This window comes from Tripterygium wilfordii, chromosome 10, assembly GCF_013401445.1.
Source record: "Tripterygium wilfordii isolate XIE 37 chromosome 10, ASM1340144v1, whole genome shotgun sequence".
In the NCBI taxonomy this organism is placed as follows: Eukaryota; Viridiplantae; Streptophyta; class Magnoliopsida; order Celastrales; family Celastraceae; genus Tripterygium; species Tripterygium wilfordii.
Window position 1 is genome coordinate 7,629,452 of NC_052241.1, and position 20,719 is coordinate 7,650,170.

General features: G+C 38.0%; 2 protein-coding genes across 2 annotated transcripts; both read left to right on the forward strand.

Annotated features, from left to right (window-relative positions):
• The first annotated feature begins 11,433 nt into the window (after positions 1-11,433).
• LOC120008047 ((R)-mandelonitrile lyase-like) lies at positions 11,434-14,002 on the forward strand. Its single transcript, XM_038858551.1, has 3 exons — positions 11,434-11,605; positions 11,913-13,431; positions 13,521-14,002. Exons 1-3 carry the CDS (start codon positions 11,500-11,502, stop codon positions 13,564-13,566), a joined length of 1,671 nt encoding a protein of 556 aa, XP_038714479.1. The 5' UTR covers positions 11,434-11,499; the 3' UTR covers positions 13,567-14,002.
• Positions 14,003-16,463: 2,461 nt separating this feature from the next.
• On the forward strand, positions 16,464-17,402 carry LOC120007327. Its single transcript, XM_038857525.1, has 3 exons — positions 16,464-16,584; positions 16,710-16,787; positions 17,251-17,402. The coding sequence occupies exons 1-3, from the start codon at positions 16,464-16,466 to the stop codon at positions 17,400-17,402; spliced, it is 351 nt and encodes a 116-aa protein (XP_038713453.1).
• The last annotated feature ends 3,317 nt before the right edge of the window (positions 17,403-20,719 follow it).

Consider the following 20,719-nt stretch of genomic DNA (forward strand, 5'->3'; position numbering starts at 1 on the left):
AAAATGTCAAATGAACTAAAATTTGGCTACTATGGGTTTGGTATTAAATTCTTTAACTGAAAAACTTTGGTGTGGTCAAAATTTTGCCTATAATTGATTGAATGTTCACCCCAATGAAAAGTTAGTATAAATATATGTAAGTAAAGACAAGATGGGAGTAGAGCAACGAAGGTCTGGTAAAAAATATGAAAAATTAAATCAAGGAACGTGCAAAGAAAGTGAAGTACTATACACACGAAGTTGAGTCAAACTACTTTTGATCATAGTTTTTAAAATCGACCAGTGTATTGACTCGTCAAGACTGAAGATTCAAAGTTTTCGAGATTCAACAGTTACAATGAAAATTGAACTGTAAATTTTTAATAAATAATAAATATTTAGCTATATAGTATATAATATATAATTATATATGGCTTAAATATTATTAAATAAATCCGTGTTTGAATATGGGCATAAATATGTATTAACAATATCGAAATTGAAGCTGTCTATTTCTATCACTCTATCTACAATTACAATTAGAATTCAATTTTTACGTGAATCTAAAAATTTGAAAACTCAAAACCAAATAGGGACAGTTTGGTCACTGTGCCAAGAGTTCATACTTTCAGTTGTAGACAAGTGGCAAAGCCTAAGCCTATCTAAGCCATTGAGTCACTCAACACAAGAACATGATTGCAGATAGGATTGTTAATGTTACGGTAAAATACCGATTATTGTACCGTTATCAATCGTTTGATTATCGAAATTTAGGTTGTAATGATATACCGTTATCAATTTTTTGATATGGTAAATTTATTGATGACTTCGGTACTACTAACGGTAATCAAAATTTAACATCGAAAAATTTACCGATTATCGACATATATATTAAATATATATTATTTTAGTTTTAGTTTTAGTTTTAGTTATGTTGAATTATGACCATTAGATTGATCTAATTTAATCTAGAACATTCATATTTTTTACGGTAATCGGTATCTTATTAGTACCATTAACAAGCCTACTTGTTCTCAACGTGATGATTACGTGAATACTTTCTTTTCTTCGCATACACCCTCTATATACACATACGAGTACGTACATCTCCCTCTCGTTCTCTGTGTGTTACTGTGTTTGGTTAAAGATGCCGCGTTGCATGTGCCGCCTTTATTTTCTTGATTTCTTGCATTTTTGCCTTGTTATTGTCGAATATTTATTTATTTGAACCCAATTCAAGATTGATTCTGCGACAATCACAAAGTTGAATCGCACCGAAAAGTATCACCATCAGAATATATTTTTTTAAAATTTTTTTAAGAGTTGGTGAATTTATCAATTACTGGCTTACCATTATCAATCCACTAGTATATCTATGGTCGATATACCTGTTGGAAAATGAGAGTCAACTATAGTTTGATCATTATTAATTGAAAGCTCAATAATAATTATTGAATGAAAGTTATGGGTAATTGATCCTTGTTATAAGGACAATAAATTAGAGCAATTAGTGTGACCAAATCATTTATTGATTGAATGTAAAAAGACTCCAAAGTGACCATGATGAGCATGGTGGACATAGTGCAATAAGTGTGTGTATGAGAATCCCACAGTGGAAAAATACCATGTGGATGTGTTGTTTATAAGCTCAAGTGTTGTAGTAAGACTTTGGGCTCAAGGACACCCAAGCTTTTGTAGGAGTGAGAGGCTCCACATTATGAACTTGGACTAAAACACACAAGCACCCGCCCGCCGAGCCGAGCCGAGCCGATCGGTAGGGCTAGGCGAGCGTGCGTGCGTATCAGGCCCTTCACAGACTTAGCCCAATAATTTCTTACATTTTTGCACTTTGTTTACAAGCCCATAAAGAGAGGCCCAAATGCATTGAATATGGACTGTTCAAGCCTGAATTGCAGCCCATGACTAGTTGCATTTTTACCTTGTCAACAGAACAGTTGCAACAGCCCGAGATATGGGCTGGTGGTTGCAACTTTGCTTGGTCAAATTGCCAGCCCGAAAATCAGTGATTACTCTCTGATTTTTCTGGGTTTTTGTTGCTGAGCCTCCTATATAAGGAGAGCCTTGACAGCAGCTTCATAAGAGAAAGATACTTCTTCTTCTTCTGTCATTCTGCTGCCATTCTGAGTCTCTGCTTCTTTGTCATCATCAGTCCGAGAGTGCAATTCTAAATTGGTTCGTCTAAGTCCATTAGTATTGAAGTGCTGCTTACTAGTGGTTTCCGGAGCGTTGTATCTTGGGAAGAGTCTGTCCGGAGAGCTTGTCACCAGTGGCTGGGACATTTCTCTTTAAGGAGATTCGCGAGAGGCGTACCTCGCTCCCACAATTCCTATCAGTTGTTTACGGTTTTTGGTATTTTAATTTAAGCATCAATTATTGAGTTCATATATGCTAATGTTACTGTTTCTGGTTAATGTTACTGTTTTATTTCTGTAGCTTGTTCACTGTTCGTGCAATATAAATATTATCTGGTTTATTGCATGTTATATTCCAACAATCTTAAAGAGAAATTTTGTTCTGTTGAAACTATCATTGTATTCATTTGATAAAAATTTCATTTTTGTGCTTAATCAGTGATCTGTAGGTGCATATTGTTACTTGCATATTGAGTGAACTGCTATAAATCTTGTTGACCTGTACGTGCATATTGACTGCATGCTCATTACTTGTACGTGCATATCTGCCTGTTATATCAATTGCTAACTGCTATATCGTTTATCTGTATAAATCACTCTTGTTCTTTCGGTGCATTAATTGCAACAAAGCATGATGTATGCTTAAATGCTTTTGATTCTCTGTCTATTGTTTATTTAGTTGTTTTGGCACAAATTTGGTCCAATAAAGGTACTTGCATGTGAATTGAGTGAGCCAATTAAAAATCAATTGATAATTAAAATTTTGCCGTGTATGTCTTGTGCATGAAAATATATGTCATACACAATTGAAACTAATTTTTGTTTTGCTTTAATAATTACGTGAGATATTGAATAGTTATTTGTTATATATTCAAATATTTTGGTAATCTTTTTAGTGATTAACAATAAAGTGGCAATGTCTAGAAAGTTCTGTCTAGGAAAGGAGTTATTTAATTGAGCGTTGTATTATACGGAAGGCCCCCTCTTACCTGGGAACGATCTGGTTGCTATAATTATTAGTTCCTAACAAAGAAAGCCGACAAAAGTTTGTGTATTTTTAAAACAAAAATTATGTGCTTAATTGACCTGAATATTGTTGAGATTTATATCATTAAATTATTTGATATTTTTGTGTTACTAATTCTTCACTTTAACTTGTGTAGAAAAATAATGGCTCAATATACTGAGGGATCCACCATCCATCCTGGAGGTGATGACTTGACCCCTGGTGGTTTGAATAACCCAGGTGGTGAAACGGTGAGTGCTCCTATTGGAGGTATGGCTGCTCCAAATGGAGGCGAGCCTAAGACTGCTCCTGTTGAGTCTGCTGCTCCAGCTTATGCTGATGGGAGGACTGTGGCTCCTCTGGCTGGCCGTGTAATGGTTCCAGCTGAAAGGCCGGAAAAGTTTACCGGCAAGGATTTCAAGAGGTGGCAACCAAAGATGCGCTTCTACTTGACCACCTTGAACCTTGTCAAGTACCTCTACGAGGTGTGCCCTGTTCTGTCACCGGGAGAGCAAGACAGAACGACAATAGCAGCAGTCCAGTTTTGGTAGGACAATGAATATCTGTGCAAGAACTATATCATTAATGGATTAGTTGATGACCTGTACAATGTGTACTCCGAAACATCTTCAGCAAAAGAGCTTTGGGACTCTCTTGAAAAGAAGTACAAAACCGAGGATGCTGGTACTAAGAAATTTGTGGCGGCCAAATTTCTTGACTTCATGATGGTGGATGGCAAGTCTGTTGTCAATCAACTTGAAGAGTTCCAGCTCATCTTGGATGAAGTACATGCTGAGGGATTGGTAATAAATGGACCATTCGAAGTGGCGACAGTCATCGAGAAGCTACCTCATAGCTGGACTGATTTCAAGAATTACTTGAAACACAAACGCAAGGCGATGAACATGGAAGAATTGATGGTCCGTCTAAGGATTGAGGAGGACAATCGGAAAAAGTTTGCACTTCCAAAAGCCTTTAAGGTCCACCTAGTGGAAACTTCCAAGCCTAAACATGGGAAGAGAAAGAGGGAGCCCCAAACCAAAGGGAAGCCGAAAGAGAAAACCAACAAGTTCCAGGGTACTTGCTATGTCTGCGACAAACCTGGACACCGGGCCAAAGATTGCAGGAAGCGTCTTAAAAAGGACAAGGCCAATAACAAGGGAAAGAAGCAAGCCCACCTAGTTGAGGAGGAGGAAGATCAAGAGATGTTTTGTGGTGTCATCTCTCAGGTGAACATAGTCACAAACACCAAAGATTGCTGAATGGACACAGGTGCAACAAAACACATCTGCGACGATAAGGAGCTCTTCTCAACATATGAGAAGAAAGATGATGGTGAGAAGGTTTATATGGCTAACTCTGCTCCAACCACCATTGAAGGAATCGGAAAGGTGATCCTGAAGTTCACTTCTGGCAAGAAGCTTGAGCTGCTAAATGTGATGCATGTCCCGGATATCAAGAAGAATCTGGTATCAGTGCCCACTGTGATCGAGAAAGGATTCAAATTAGTGTTTGAATCAAACAAATTTGTACTTTCCAAGGGTGGGATTTATTTGGGAAATGGGTATATCAATGATGGGCTTTTTAAAGCCAATTGTGTTGTAATAGACGAAAAGTCTAAATTCTTGTACCCAAAGACTGTTATTAATAAAGAAAAGTCTTCAGCTTACATGGTTGTGTCTCCTTTTCTATGGCATGGTAGATTAGGACATGTAACCTATGGTACAATGAAAAAATTGACAAACTTAGGTTTAATTCCCAAATTCAATTTGGATGTCAACCATAAATGTGAAACATGTGTTGAAGCAAAGTTTGCCAAGAAACCCTTTCCCAATATTGAAAGAAGTACTGAGCCTCTGGCATTAATCCATACAGATTTATGCGACTTGAAGTTTGTTCAAAGTAGAGGTGGAAAGAAGTACTTTATTACTTTCATTGATGATTGTACCCGCTATTGCTATGTTTATTTATTAACTAGCAAAAACAAAGCAATGGACATGTTTGCAAAGTACAAGAATGAGGTTGAAACTCAACTTGGTATGAAAATTAAAGCACTAAGGTCCGATAGAGGAGGAGAATATGATTTTGCTCTCTTTGATGAGTTATGTGCTGAGTTTGGAATAATCCACCAAACTACAGCACCATATACACCTCAACAAAATGGAATTGCTGAGAGGAAAAACCGAACTTTAAAAGAGATGGTTAATTCCATGCTCATAAGTTCAGGTCTACCACAGAACTTGTGGGGGAAAGCAGTTTGACTGCTAATTACATTCTTAATCGAATGCCCCACAAGAAAACAGGTAGCATTCCATATGAGATGTGGAATAAGAGACCTCCATCTTTCAAATATTTGAAAGTGTGGGGGTGTCTTGCTAAGGTGGCTGTACCTCCACCAAAGCAAGTAAAACTGGACCTAAAACGGTGGATTGCATATTCATCGGATATGCTCAAAATAGCAGCGCATTTAGATTTTTGGTACACAAATTTGAAATTGATGACATCCATATCAATAAGATAATGGAAACGAGAGATGCAGAATTCTTTGAGAATATTTTCCCTTGTAAACAAGGCGAAACCTCTCAGAAATGGAATAGAGATTCAAATTCTGAGACTGAAGAAATCGGTGAACGAGAGACCGATGAAATAGAACCAAGAAGGAGTAAGAGATCGAAAATCTCTAAGTCTTTTGGTTCAGATTATCTAACATACATGTTAGAAAGCGAACCTCAGACTTATAATGAAGCAACGTCATCTCCAGAATCTTCATTCTGGAAAGAAGCTATTGACAGCGAACTGGAATCCATCCTAAGTAACCATACTTGGGAATTGATTAATCTCCCACCCGGCAATAAACCAATTGGATGTAAATGGATCTTTAGGAAGAAGCTAAAAGCTGACGAATCCATTGATAAGTACAAAGCAAGGCTTGTAGCCAAAGGGTATAGACAAAAGGAGGGTCTAGACTACTTTGATACTTATGCACCAGTTACGAGGATTACATCTATTCGGTTGTTAATCTCGATAGCTTCACTATATGGATTGGTGATACATCAAATGGATGTAAAAACCGCTTTCTTAAACGGTGAACTCAATGAGGAGATTTATATGGAACAACCTGAGGGTTTCAAGGTCAAAGGACAAGAACACAAAGTGTGTAGACTTGTCAAGTCATTGTATGGGCTTAAACAGGCTCCAAAGCAATGGCATGAGAAATTTGACCAAGTAATGATTCGAGACGGATTTCGAATCAACGAGTGTGACAAATGCGTTTACACAAAAAATATGAACAATGAATGTGTAATCGTTTGTCTATATGTCGATGATATGCTAATTCTTGGTCGTAATGTTGAGATTATCAACAAAACTAAGAAAATGCTATCAAAGAACTTTGACATGAAAGACATGGGTGAAGTGGATGTGATACTAGGCATTAAGATCCTCAAATCTTCGGATGGCCTAGCTTTATCTCAATCACACTATATTGAGAAAGTGATTGAACGGTTCAAAGGACATGGCATGAAGGATACGAACAATCCTTTTCTCCCTCACCTGGTCTTACATAAGAATACTGGCAACAATATTAATCAGCTAGAATATTCTCACATTATTGGCAGTGTCATGTATATCATGAATTGCACGAGATTGAATATTGCGTACTCTGTTAGCAACCTAAGCAGATACACGAGCAATCCCGGGCATGAGCATTGGAAAGCTCTATTGAGAGTATTAGGGTACCTAAACAAAACAAAAAATAATGTTTTGAGCTATGGTAAATACCCTGCTGTTGTAGAAGGATACAATGACGCTAATTGGATTTTAGATTCAGAGGAATCGAAATCAACTAGTGGTTATGTATTTCTTCTTGGAGGGGCAGCTATATCATGGAAGTCCTCAAAGCAAACGTGCATCGCACGATCGACGATGGAATCAGAATTCATCGCTCTTGATAAAGCCGGTGAAGAAGCAGAGTGGCTTCGATATTTTTTGGAGGACATTCCAATATGGCCAAAGCGTATGCCTGCAATTTGTATTCATTGCGATAGTCAAGCTACAATTGCAAGAGCACAAAATATGATATATAATGGTAAGTCTCGACACATTCGTCGAAGACATAATTCCGTTAGGCAGTTACTCTCAAGTGGAATAATTTCCATAGACTTTGTGAAGTATAAAAAAAATATTGCGGATCCGTTTACAAAAGGTTTGAGTCGAGAGTTGATGGACTGCGCTTTGAGGGGAATGGGCGTGAAAGCCTTGATTGAATAAGTTACCTTGATGGAAACCTAACCTAGCGATTGGAGATCCCAGGGACTAGGTTCAATAGGACAACACAAATTGAGTGTAACTTAAGTGTGAGCAGTACGGAGTTTTACTCCAAACCCATTCCTAAGATGCACAAAGTGCTGCTAGAATGTGTGTATAAGGTTAAGCTATGCTTTTAATGATTCCTATATCTTGTGATAAACAAGTGGAGTATTAGAGGATACTTTTGATAGGAAATCACCTATGTTAGTGAAGAGTATGGCCGGCTCTATGAAAGTATTTTAAGGCGATACTTTCTAAAGCACTCACTGAACCCAAGAAGTTCATGGCCGAAATAATAAACACAACCGAGAACCAATATGAATTGGATCATTGCTGCGTGAGATCTATTGACTAGGCTTACACAAACAACTGGCAGTTCAAGGCGTTAGTCCACTGACTAATTAAGTAAGTCCGATGGATTTTCACTAGAGAAGGTTCAAAGCCAAAAACTACCTATCTCGATGCAGTATTGATTCTACTACACTCTCAGACGTTTTCCCGTGTCAGTATAGTCGTCTGTTCACATTCAATGTGGGGGATTGTTGGAAAATGAGGGTCAACTATAGTTTGACCATTATTAATTGAAAGCTCAATAATAATTATTGAATGAAAGTTATGGGCAATTGATCCTTGTTATAAGGACAATAAATTGGAGCAATTAGTGTGACCAAATCATTTATTGGTTGAATGTAAAAAGACTCCAAAGTGACTCATTTACCGGGAAAGAAGGCGTCCATGTTTGCACCGAGAGCACATAACCCATAATTATCCATGGCCCCTCAGACAAAACGTGATTATAATCTGCCACTGAATTAAATTGGACCAGTTAGAAATCATTCTCCATGTCAGTAACACGATATGGATTCACAGAATTCCAAAGCTTTTTTTGATTTTATTGTAAAGCATTATATAGGCCAAAGATCTTCCTAACACCTTAACCATGACAGTGGATTCCCAAGGCTTATTCAAACATTCCTTGAAATCATATGACAAGACGATAACCAATTTATCATCACATGCACGAACTTGGATATCACCCTCCCCATAGCAGTTTACCCTCAGACAATATCCCACGATTCCCATAGCAGTTTACCCTCCCCAGACATACTTTTTTATAACAGATCTCAATAACTCAATGGATGATTCTCCACCCCAACCTCTTTCTCCGGTATCTCTAGATCTCGCCATCTCACTTTTTTCGTTGGGTTGTCATTGTCCATGGGAACGGCGGAACCCTCTTGGTCACTCATGCTCTGCACTTTTGTCTTACATTTCTTTTGACCCAGTGTCCCTTCTTCTTCCTTCTCCTTCTCGCGCGATGTATGGTTTTTTTTCCTGTCTTGCAGTCGCTATTCTTGAGTTAAGTTATTTATAAATGAAAAATCTATTTTATAAATTTCTACCTTTCATTCTCTTCCCTTCCTTCCATTTCTTTCTATTCCCTTCTCCCAAACCCCTCAATCCAAACACTCTTAGAGAGTGAGCGAATGAGCACATCTAGAAACCTCGATAATAAATTATCTACTTCTACGTATTTTCTTATTAAGTCAAGTTTTGCGTTTTTTTGGTTTTACTCTTTTTGTTTATGTCTAATACTTTATGAATTTTTTTGCAGGTGCATGATTCGGATTAATGGATTCAAAATATCATGTGTGGAATGTGGATCGTGTGGTGGTTATGTTTTTCATGTAGGCACATGGTCTTTATGCATTTAGTGATACTTTTATTTTTCTCTTTTTGATTTTACTATAATCAATGAGAAATTGAATAAATTTTCACTAAATAGTCCTAAATTTTTTTTAAGAAGGGACGGTAAGAGCAGAAGGAAGAAGCACAAGAGCAAGAGGACAAATAATCTTCTTCGACAAAAGACATGACTCGTTATAAGAATTATTTGAACCGTGCAGCGGCTGACTTGGGGCCTCGGTGGACTATCTTGACTTTATAGGTACAAATAAGTATGGGCTTGTCCCAACTCTTGTTCAATATCCTTAACTAGTTGATTGGACTCACTAATGGGCCTTGATATTTTATTAATTGTTAGTTGAACTTACTAGATAGTCTACCTAGCTCTTGACAGTTTCCCTTGACGACGTTTATTGGGAGACTCTCTAAACTCTTAATCGTGTGGCTCAGCAAGATTTAAGGAAATATTGATTTTGTATTAGTTGTTCTTAGCGTGTATTAGTATTTAAACCTTCAACTTATTTGAAATCCTAAGGAATGGCTACCACCAAGATAACAACTCCTTGTTATATAAATATCATAATGTGCCAAGGTTGCTGGTTAACTAGCACTCCGTGATTTTCTTAATTATTTTTAGATCTCAATAAAAAGCTCGGTTGGGCTTTCTTAACAAACGAGCGCGAACATGCTAAAGCTCGGCTCATCTCAGCTCACCTCAACTCGTTTATAACCAAGTCGTTGATATCTTTAGTAATAAAAATGAATAATCTATAAAATATAAATATTAGATAAAAATATTTATTAAAAAGTGAAAATTTTTGTCCAACTTCCAACTATTTGTAATAGAATTATTTATGGTTTATGGATCATATTGTCGACGAAATTTTTACACCGAAGGAAAAGTAATGTAGAAAGGACGTATAAAATAAGAAAGACAGAAGAATATACGTGGTTTGACCACCTGTCTAGTTCACGAAGATCTAATCTTTTATTTAAGTAGTGAGTGAGTGTCCCAAATGTTGAAACGATACATATATTTATAGTGTTAGAAGGTTTGATGCACAGTTTATGGAGGTTGGGTGCAGTTATGTTGTCTTCCTCAAAACATGATAACCTCCTACAGTAATTGTTGTTTGAACCACCTCCTTCTTGGCAATTGAACCAACACAGTTGGATCTGTAGAACTCCTTATCCTTTAACTCATACGGAGAAAATAAGACCATGTACGTATCTTCAAGTATTTCCTCCACACATATAGTAAAAAATTAGGCTAAAAGATTCGTAATGATGAGGACTATTTGCACTCACCACTTAACTAAGTACATCCTATTGACCATCTAAAAACCCTCATCTATCAACACCCCTCTTGTCCCTACCATTTTAACCCTAAAATCACTCTTTTGTTCTTCTTCCCCTACCTTCAACTCACACATCTGTAAAAACCTTCTCCCTACCTTCCACTCATACATCAAGTTTGCAACAACTTTCCCCTACCTTCAACTCATACATCAAGCCTGCAAATTAAGCCTACAAATGAGTGGATCAGATATAATCGAGCATGCAAATCAGGTCTGCAACTCATTCATCAAGCCTCATGGCATCCCAAAACTCCCACCATGACCATCATTGAGAACCCAGTCAGTGCCGATGATGAAGACGATCATGCGATAACCACCGATTTTTGCCAGATTCTGATACAGTGAAGTAGTGGTGCTACGAATTTGGGCATCCTCCTCTAGGTTCCATCTTCAAACCAAATTCTTTTGTGGCCCAATTAACCTGCCTCCTCCATCTCAACCACCACCTCCTCCTTTTCGACCCTGAACATCACCTCTGAGCTTCTCCTGGTAGAGTGGCTCTCCCCTATTGCTGCCACCTTCACCGCTACCTTTGTAGAGAAGAATTGAGAATTAGGGTTGACGGGGGTGTAGATGGTTTTTTTTATAAAAAAACAGAAATTGAGGTGTACTCATAATTATTATATTTTTATATGGAGTTTATTTAAATTGGGGTGTACTTAATTAAATTGGGGTGCAACTAGTCCTTATCATTTGTAATTGTTCATTTTAAGGGCCAGACGAGTTGGATTAGAATATTCAATCCTTACGTCCAAACTCAAAAGTACTAATTTTATAAAGAGAGAACAAAAAGCAAATCAATTAACGGCGTCAAGTCCACCGTTAACCAAAGAACAAATCTCCTGAGCTTATCGTATGCCGGATAGCAGAGGCTCAGGACGTTTCATAAACCAGAAGAAGTTCCTCAACTGAATCTTTAACCAAAATTCACTGGTCTCTTTATCGCTGCAAGCAAACACTCTGCAAGAGAACCCAAGAAAATCCTCTCTCCATCTCCAACAACCCTTCAATGGCCGTCGCACCCATTCTCTTTCGTCTACTGTACATTGCATTCTTGGTGCTCTTTTCTGCTGTTGTTTCGCATGCAGCTTCGCACTCTCCTCATCCACTACAAGGTCAGTACTCAGTAGTTTAATTTCTTTCACCAATATCTCCCTCTTTTCCTGTTATTTTGTCGAGAAAATGTTAGAATTTGAAAGAAAAATTGGTCCAAGTTCTTGAACCTTCGTTGCCCCAATAGCTTTTTTTTTTTTTTCTCTGCTTTCTCCACAGACGAACAGGGCGTGTTGGGTCGGGGGCACTCTTTCTCTCAAACCCATTATCTCGATCTTTTGCTTCTCTTTTTATCAATCCAATTCGTCTTCTAATTTCTGCCATAGAAATACAAGAAAAGATTTTAATTTCTGGGTAGTATTTTCTCAGGGGAACCAAGCTATCTCAAGTTCGTCTTCAACGCAACGGATTTTCCATCGGAGGACTACTACGACTACATTGTCGTCGGAGGTGGCACTGCCGGTTGTCCATTGGCGGCGACTTTGTCACAATCCTATCGAGTTTTGCTTCTTGAACGAGGCGGAGTTTCTTATGGCGCCGCCAATTTGATGACCCAAGAAGGATTCTTGGCGACACTTACCGAGGTGGACACATTTGATTCTCCTGCACAGGGTTTCACTTCCGAGGATGGGGTCCCCAACGCTCGAGGACGAATTCTTGGTGGCGGTAGCGCAATCAATGCTGGGTTCTACAGCCGAGCTGACCCTGATTTTTACGAGAAATCTGGTGTCAATTGGGATTTAAGGGTTGTGAACCAGTCATACGAATGGGTTGAGAGAGCTATTGTGTTTAGGCCTGAGCTCAAGAATTGGCAATCGGCAGTTCGAGATGGGTTGCTGGAGGCAGGGGTTGATCCTTACAATGAATTTAGTTTGGATCATTTGATGGGTACAAAGATTGGTGGTTCAACATTTGATAGTTCAGGGAGGAGACACAGTTCTGCTGATCTTCTTAACTATGCGAAACCAATTAACATTCGAGTTGCTGTATATGCGAGTGTGGAAAGAGTACTATTGGCATCTACTATGCCTCATTCTAGGCCTAGGCAATCTGCTATTGGTGTGGTTTATCGGGATCGATTGGGGAAGTATCACCACGCAATGGTACGTGAACATGGTGAGGTAATGCTTTCAGCTGGTTCCCTTGGAAGTCCACAGTTACTGCTGTTGAGTGGCATTGGTCCACGACCTTACTTATCCTCTTGGGGGATTCCGGTTGCGTATCATCATCCCTATGTGGGGCGGTACCTCTATGATAATCCGAGGAATGGTATCTCAATTGTGACGCCAATCCCATTGGAGCATTCACTGATACAGGTAGTTGGCATAACTGATGTGGGTGCTTATTTGGAAGCAGCTTCCAATGTTATTCCTTTTGGATCCCTTTCGCGGTCTGTGTTCATTCGATCACCTTCTTTGCCTTTGTACCTTACAGTGGCCACTCTCATGGAGAAAATAATTGGACCACTTTCAGCTGGCTCATTGAGGCTGGCCTCAACAGATGTCAGAGTTAACCCAATTGTTAGATTCAATTACTTTACCAACCCAATAGATGTGGACAGGTGTGTAAATGGCACACGAAAGATTGGGGATGTGCTCAGGAGCAGGTCTATGGATGACTTTAAGTTTCATGAATGGTTTGGTGCTCGAAATTTCAGGTTTGTAGGGCCTGCCCTGCCTGTTGATCAATCCAACTATGCTCAGATGGCTGAGTTTTGTCGCCAAACAGTTAGCACTATATGGCACTACCACGGTGGCTGCGTGGTTAGGAGAGTGGTTGATCGTGAGTACCATGTCATTGGCATTGATGCTCTCAGAGTTGTCGATGGGTCGACTCTTGGTATATCTCCAGGGACTAATCCTCAGGCTACTCTGATGATGATGGGCAGGTAAAGCCATTTCGCTTAATTGTATTCAAAATCTCATATACTCTGTAGTTGAAGAATAGACTGACTCTTCAATGCATTTAATATGGCAGGTATATGGGGCTGAAGATAATAAGGGAGCGGATGAGATACAGATGAGTATTTTTCCTTTTGAACTGAACAAACTTGTTGAGTGGGTTTTCATTTTTTCGCATTTGTTACTTCCTTTGATTCATACTTGAGCATTAAGTTCATAGACAGAGTTTTTGTTTGTTGATTTGCTCATTCAACAATAGAGGAAAAAAGAGCATGATAGGGAAATGCTGCTTCATAAACCATGAATGGACAAGCGGCTTCTGACTAGGGAAATGCAATGTAGGATTGACTGAACAAGTAGCTTTTGCAGTCTGTGCTTGAGATTTTTGTATACACTTTACCCCATATAATCAAAGTCTGGTTGACTGTTTTCATTTTCGCTTTTCTTACTTCCTTAGATACACAGTCCGTGCAATTGTTTGATAGGGAAATGCCGCTTTAAAAGATGAATAGAGGCTTCTGCAGGACTGATTGAGCAGCTTGTGCCTTCTGTTCTAGAGATTTTTGTATGTACATTGCTCGGTATGATCAAATGCCTATGTTGCTTTAAACTTGCCTGGATCTTTTGTTGCCAATGTATACATATTTGATCATATTTTTTTCTTCCCATAAATTGTAAACAAAGAACGTTACAGAAATCGCAATCTTAGAAGGTGTACTTGGTCTTCTGCTAAAGTTATCTTTATCATGAGAATGTGCATACCAAGTTTTGTGCAAGTATCTCTCCACTGATGTTCTGCACATTAGGGGCTCACCAAACAGATTGAATGGAAAATGGACAAGAAAAAATGCGATGGAAGATATGTATCAGGTGGTGGACTCAATTGCAGAAGCAAGGAATAACTTCAACCAATTCTGCTTCAAGAATTTGGTCCATCTTCGTTCGAAGATGGTGCAGAATCCTTGTTTGAGGTGAAACAGACAGGGTATTTGAAAGAATATGTTGCAGAATTTAGACGTTTGGCAAATAGGACAACTGGTATTAGCCCTGCTCTGCTCAGAAGTTGTTTCTTAGGTGGGCTTAAACAAGAACTCAAATATAATGTAAAATTGTTGAAACCTGAGACTACACAAAAGGCTATTGTCATTGCTGTCCAAGTTGACACAAAACTTCAGCATTTAAAGACTGGTTTTGCTAAGAGTTCCTTAGTTTCCAAACCAATTCTCTCTGCCACCAAGTAGCCAAACAGGAAAGATTAACACTAATGATATTCCTACAAAAAAAATTACCCCTGAGGAAGTGCAAGAAAGAAAAGCTAAAGGACTTTGCTTTTACTGTCATGAGAATTATACTAGGGGGCATGAGTGTTCAAAGAAACAGTTATTACTGTTAGAGGTTGATTTTGATGAGATGGATGAACTCTTAATTCACATCAAGTCTGGTGGTAATAAACTCTGGCAGCACTGACAATTTTGTAGATTATAGAATCCATTAAACAATTGAATTGGCAGGTTGATGGAACTCCAGAGTTTGAGGTATTAGTAGCTGATGGTGGAAGAGTGAAGAGTAATGGTTGTTGTAAGGCCTTACCATTGACCATGGGCAATTATACTCGCAAAACTAATCTGTTAGTTTTACCTCTTGGGGGTGGTGATGTTGTATTAGGAATTCAGTGGTTAACCACGGTCAGCCTACTGTTGTGGGATTTCCAGGCTCTTACAATGGATTTCCATTATGGGAAGGAGACTTATCAGATTAGAAGTAATGATCAGAAGGTAGAACAAATTCAAGCAGTCTCCTTGCATTAGATGGAGAAAGACTTGCGCAACACTTTGTAGAGGCCAAAAATCGTCATGGACTAGTTTTTCAGTCAATGCATGACCCAGTTAGCAAAGTTGAACGAGATGTCAGTCGACACATGATTTTACCGATAGAGTCAAACAAGACGAACCCAAGTTGGACAAAAGCCCACAAGCGGCTCATACTTGGGCGTCCAAGCCCAAGTCGATTAATGACCAAGTAAATCGATGCCCAAGTCAATTAATGACCAAGTATATCGATGCCCAAGTCGATTAATGCTATGAACAGTTGGCGAGCATTGGTAATGGTCTCCTCAAGTATCAACCATCCAACCCAACTCCATTGCATATTGTGTTCATGCATACATACGATCCATCAATGTCAATCGTACCACCGTTGTCGGACCTAGCCTCAATAAGACAAATACAGCCTCTGAGCCAAGCACTCCGGGTCAATCGACCTGCAACCAATACGATCCATTGAGCCACTAGCCTTTGTACGACCCCATCCATGACCAACCAAAACAAGCCACACGTCCTGACCTTGCATCCCTCCCCCTTCATAGAAAGGGATCCGATTCACGGTCAATCTCACTCACACACGACAAAAGCTTCCATTGTCTTCAACCTTCAACCAACTCTTAGCTTCTGACCTTGCACCCAACATCTACATCTCATACTTTACAATTCTCTCATACTTGTCTTGATCGATCTTACTCCGTTTACTGATTGATCGTCGGAGGCTCTTTGGCAGGTACCCCACCAATGCCCAAGCCTCTCATCTTCAACCTTGCTTTGTTCCATAGGACCCGTTGTAGAAGATCTAAGACAAATTTTTTTGATTGTTCAACAATTGTAGATTCGGGCATCTACACACTTGTTTGGGAATACTTCTATATTCTCAAGAATTACAAAATTGTGAGAGTTTCCAAGATATAAACTTAAAGAAATTAGATGAACTTCAGAACCTTTTGCTTTCGTATGATCCAATTTTTCAAGTTCCCCATTCTTTATCAACAAAGAGGGAACAGGACCATAGAATTCCATTAGTTTCAGGAGCAAAACCAACCAGCCGAAGATCATACCATTATGATCCCTTACAGAAGAATGAAATAGAAAAAGTATTGAAGGAACTTTTGGAATCAGGATTTATCAGGCCAAGCCAGAGTCCCTTCTCCTCTCCAGTTCTCTTAGTCAAGAAAAAGGAAGGCACATGGAGGATGTACATAGACTACAGAGAATTGAACCAATTGACATTGAAGGATAAGTACCCCATCCCACTAATAGATGACTTATTGGATGAATTACAGGGTGCTATGTACTTCAATCTTTGTTTAAGGTGTAGTTATCACCAGATAAGAATGAATGAATAAGACATTGAAGAGACTACCTTTAGAATCCATGAAGGCCATTATGAGTTTTTGGTAATATCTTTTGGTCTTACCAATGCTCCAACTTCTTTTTAGGGACTTATGAATATTTCAGGCCTTATTTGAGGAGGTTTACTCTGATTTTCTTTGATGATATATTGGTGTGTAGTCCAAGTTGGGAATTACATTTAAAACACCTTAAACAAGCTTTTGATGTATTACAGCAGCATTAGCTTTTTGTGTAAAAAGTAGAAGTGTGCTTTTGGATAGTCTAAGGTAAAATATTTAGGCCATGAGTTGTCCAGAGATGGGGTGACTGCAGATCCTAATAAGCTTCAGTCTATTAGGGCATGGCCTATCCCTATAACTATCAAAGCATTAAGAAGTTTTTTGGGCTTAATTGGATATTTTAAAAAATTTGTTCCAAGCTATGGAAAAATATGCCAACCACTTTATCAACTCACTAAGAAAGGGAGTCTTTGTGGTCCAATACTATGCCAACCATTTTATCAACTCACTAAGAAAGGAGAGTTTGTGTGGTCCAATACTGCCAATGAAGCTTTTGACACTTTGAAAATTATAATGATGTCTCCCCATGTGTTGGCTTGGCCAAAATTTTCTGCTACATTTGAAATAGAGTGTGATGCATTAGGAGGGGCAATTGGAGCTGTCTTACAACAAGGTGGTAGACCTATTGCCTTCACTAGTCAATCATTTTGTCCTAAAAATCAAGCATTATCTACTTATGAGAGAGAAATGATGGCTATTGTGTCTACCATTAAAAAATAGCAGCATTATTTGCAAGGCATACATCTTGATGATGGTTTTGTCCAGTAACTATTTTTTGATGATGCTAGTTGATGATGGCTGGAATAATCGACCTTGAGGACAAGCTCCATGTTTAGTGGGGGTAGTTGATATGATTAACTAAATATTGTTTAGTTGATTAGCTGTGCGAATAGTTTGTTAATTAGGTTTTGTTAGTAGTACTTAGTTTGTTATAATCAATGGCTCATATACTGCCACGTATATAGCTAAGATTATATTACAAATTGTATAAGTAGCTATAGTAGTCTTTGTATTTGACAGCTATTGAAATGAAAAGAGGATTCCCGCCGCCATAATTCTTGTGAGGTGAAGGTTCAAAAGGTGCGTATTATAGACAAACCTCTGGAGCTATGACGAGGCATTCTATTTCTTGTCAATGACTACGGCTTGAGAGACTAAGAGAGAGTTCTAGAGACAAGGTTACACAGAGTCGTCCAACAAACCTTGGAAGGCTGGAACTGTTAAATACATATTGGGGGTAAGGTCCGTAATCTACAATGGTCGAGTTGCACTGGTTTAGCTGCATTCTCCACGTGACATAAACTTGTTTCCCCACTCCTACTATCCTACATATAAAAAAAAATTTAACAGTTGTATGAAAAAACTTGGAGATCTCTGCACAGGCACATCTGTATATGAGAATCGGTAGAGCTAGTCATACATAGAATCTTTTAATCTTTGTACATATACATACATAAATAATGTGGCATGCTTATTAGACAAGATGACATGTAAAGTGTGTCATGTGTGATAGAAATATCCTTAATTATTCAAACAAATTGTCCACCTTTCTATCACATTACATCACAGTTTTTTTACTTTTTTCTTAAATGAAACTTTAAAACATTTTATCTCTCAAAATATGTGTTAGATTTCGAAAAAAAAATTATATATTCGGAATTAACATATAAAACTCTTTCCAACAAGATTAATTATTGATATGTTTCGCTTAGTCATTCTTAATTACACTGTTATCGTGAACAGTGTAATAAGATCTGAAATAATTAAAACATGAATATTTATTACAATGTTTCAACTTATTATTATATTGTTTCATACTAATATTCTTCAGATTTCCAATTCCCTTAATGCCCTTTCTCTCAAATTCCCTCTCTCTCCTCTCCCCTGCCCGGCCACCAAGAAAATTGAGATTTCCAATTCCCAATACTCGACAAGCTCTCCGATGAAGCCATAAAGGAGGAAGAAGAAGACGATTAGGAGAAAAAGTGGAATTTAGTCTTTTATTTTTCAGAAAAAGATTCTATGTAGCACGATGAGTTGTCATGTCACATAGGTTATGTACAATTATGTACAAAAAATTTATGTATGAATATTATTTTCCTATGAGAATACAACATTAGTTATAATTATTTAGTACAGAATTATTAATAAAAGAGGACTCGATCTAAAATATCATAGAAACTGATAGAAGCATAGTATCCAAGAACAATTTATATATCTAATAACTCTACCTTCAATTACATATCATGATGTTTTGTGCCCTGTTTTCCATTTTCTAGTTCAAATCCATCTCTGTTTTGTAGTTCATCTGCATGTATACACTCTGTACGGGACATTAATATTACAGCAAGAAATCAACTAAAGAGACGTATGTGGTGGCTTTTCTTTTTGCTTAAATAATTGAGCACATAAACAGTAAAGGAAAGCAAAGAAAGAAGAAGACAACAGAAAACAAATTTGCCTACATCCACCAGAGACAGGGAGAGTATTTTTATTTTCAATGCTAATGGCAAACGACTAGGGTTTACAACAAATTTCTTTTTTCTTTACAGTGTTATACTTATACCATAATCCATGACAGCAATCCATCTTTTCTTCTTCTTGATTGGAATCATCATCGATCTCTTAAGTTTTGTCTTGCAATCTTCAACAGCTGCTCAAAGGTGCTGGTTGTACAGCACGAAACCTTGAGAGGACCATCAATCTTTGAATCAAAGTAGCCGTCAATGCCGCCACCACCATGCTCTTGAAGGAGCAGCTCTCGAAACACTGGGAACGACAAATACTTGACTGGAACCTCATATCTCTTGGCCTCTTCGCCCACGTATATAGCCGCGCACCCTTTTCGAGCTCTTCTGACTTTGTCAGACGAAGAATCACTACTCTTCATGAAGAAACGCTTGATGACCCTTGTTGCATGCATGATTCTTCAAAAATGTTTCAACAGAGACCACTCTCGCTCTTCAAAACAAATCTTTCTTAGTTACCAGCAGTACGTAGTGAGTAGTTGTTACGGATTTAATGGAAGCAACCCCAGGAGACAGACATTTATAGGGTTTTGGATTAATTCTAATCTTAATCCTAATACTAGTCCTGTCAGGGATAGAAAAATCCAATATTTTTGGAGTCTGCGTAGAAAATAGTAATAGTGTTTTGAAATTCTAATAGTAATAGGGATATGAAATTTTCAATTTTAATTCTTAGAGACTGCGTAACAAATAGTAATAGGGTTTTAAAATCCTAATACTAATAGGGATATGAAAATATCAATTTTAATTCTTAGAGACTCCAATAGAAACTCCAGCAATAAAAACTCCAATAGCAGTAATCCACCAGCAATAATCAAACAACCAGATCTATGAAGAAACACAGTTGGATCGCCGGAAAGGAGTCAATGTGTTAGGAACCTTTATATTGGCATTTGTAATTCTGTTAGTTTCGGTTATTACTAAGTAGTGAAATTAGTGTGGTGGTTAAGTAGTTGTAAGTCTGTGTCAGCTTTAGGGGAATTGTACAGGTGGCATTGACGTCTGTTACTGGGATTCCTTTAGTCAATATATTAGCTGAGGTTGTAGAAGAAAAGGCAGTCTTGTTAATTGAATGAAATGAAGATGACTTCTTCTCTCTGTGTTCTCTCTGTCTTCTTCCTCTATAAACCTTTCTTTCACCATTGCTAGGGTTAGGTTTGAAAGGGATTCTATCACAGTGTGTTACCAATTAACAAATTTTCGCACCTCGTCTGAGCTGGAGATCGTCCGTTACTTTGATTATGTGAAGAGAGAAGGAAAAAAAAGGTGTAAGATCAGGTTTAGAAAAAAAACTAAGAGAGATGCAGGAAGCTAGGCGAGAGAAGCGAGAAAACACTTTTGATTTTTAGGGTTTGTGAAACCTAATCTATCTGACATGCTTAGTTGACATGTCACCTAGATTATAAATATTATGAACACTAATATTTATGGATCTATATCATTTTCCTTATAGAAATATAAAATTTCGACTGTTTTTATTCATTTGCAACACGGTATAACTCATTATGG

Excerpts from the sequence above, each read along its gene's own strand:
- LOC120008047 (XM_038858551.1), top strand. The coding sequence starts at position 11,500 with ATGGCCGTCGCACCCATTCTCTTTCGTCTACTGTACATTGCATTCTTG. Across the intron at positions 11,606-11,912 it reads CTCTCCTCATCCACTACAAG|GGGAACCAAGCTATCTCAAG; the intron begins GTCAGTACTCAG and ends GTATTTTCTCAG. Across the intron at positions 13,432-13,520 it reads ACTCTGATGATGATGGGCAG|GTATATGGGGCTGAAGATAA; the intron begins GTAAAGCCATTT and ends TTAATATGGCAG.
- LOC120007327 (XM_038857525.1), top strand. The coding sequence starts at position 16,464 with ATGTACATAGACTACAGAGAATTGAACCAATTGACATTGAAGGATAAG. Across the intron at positions 16,585-16,709 it reads CTTCAATCTTTGTTTAAGGT|GGACTTATGAATATTTCAGG; the intron begins GTAGTTATCACC and ends ACTTCTTTTTAG. Across the intron at positions 16,788-17,250 it reads TATATTGGTGTGTAGTCCAA|AGTGTGATGCATTAGGAGGG; the intron begins GTTGGGAATTAC and ends CATTTGAAATAG.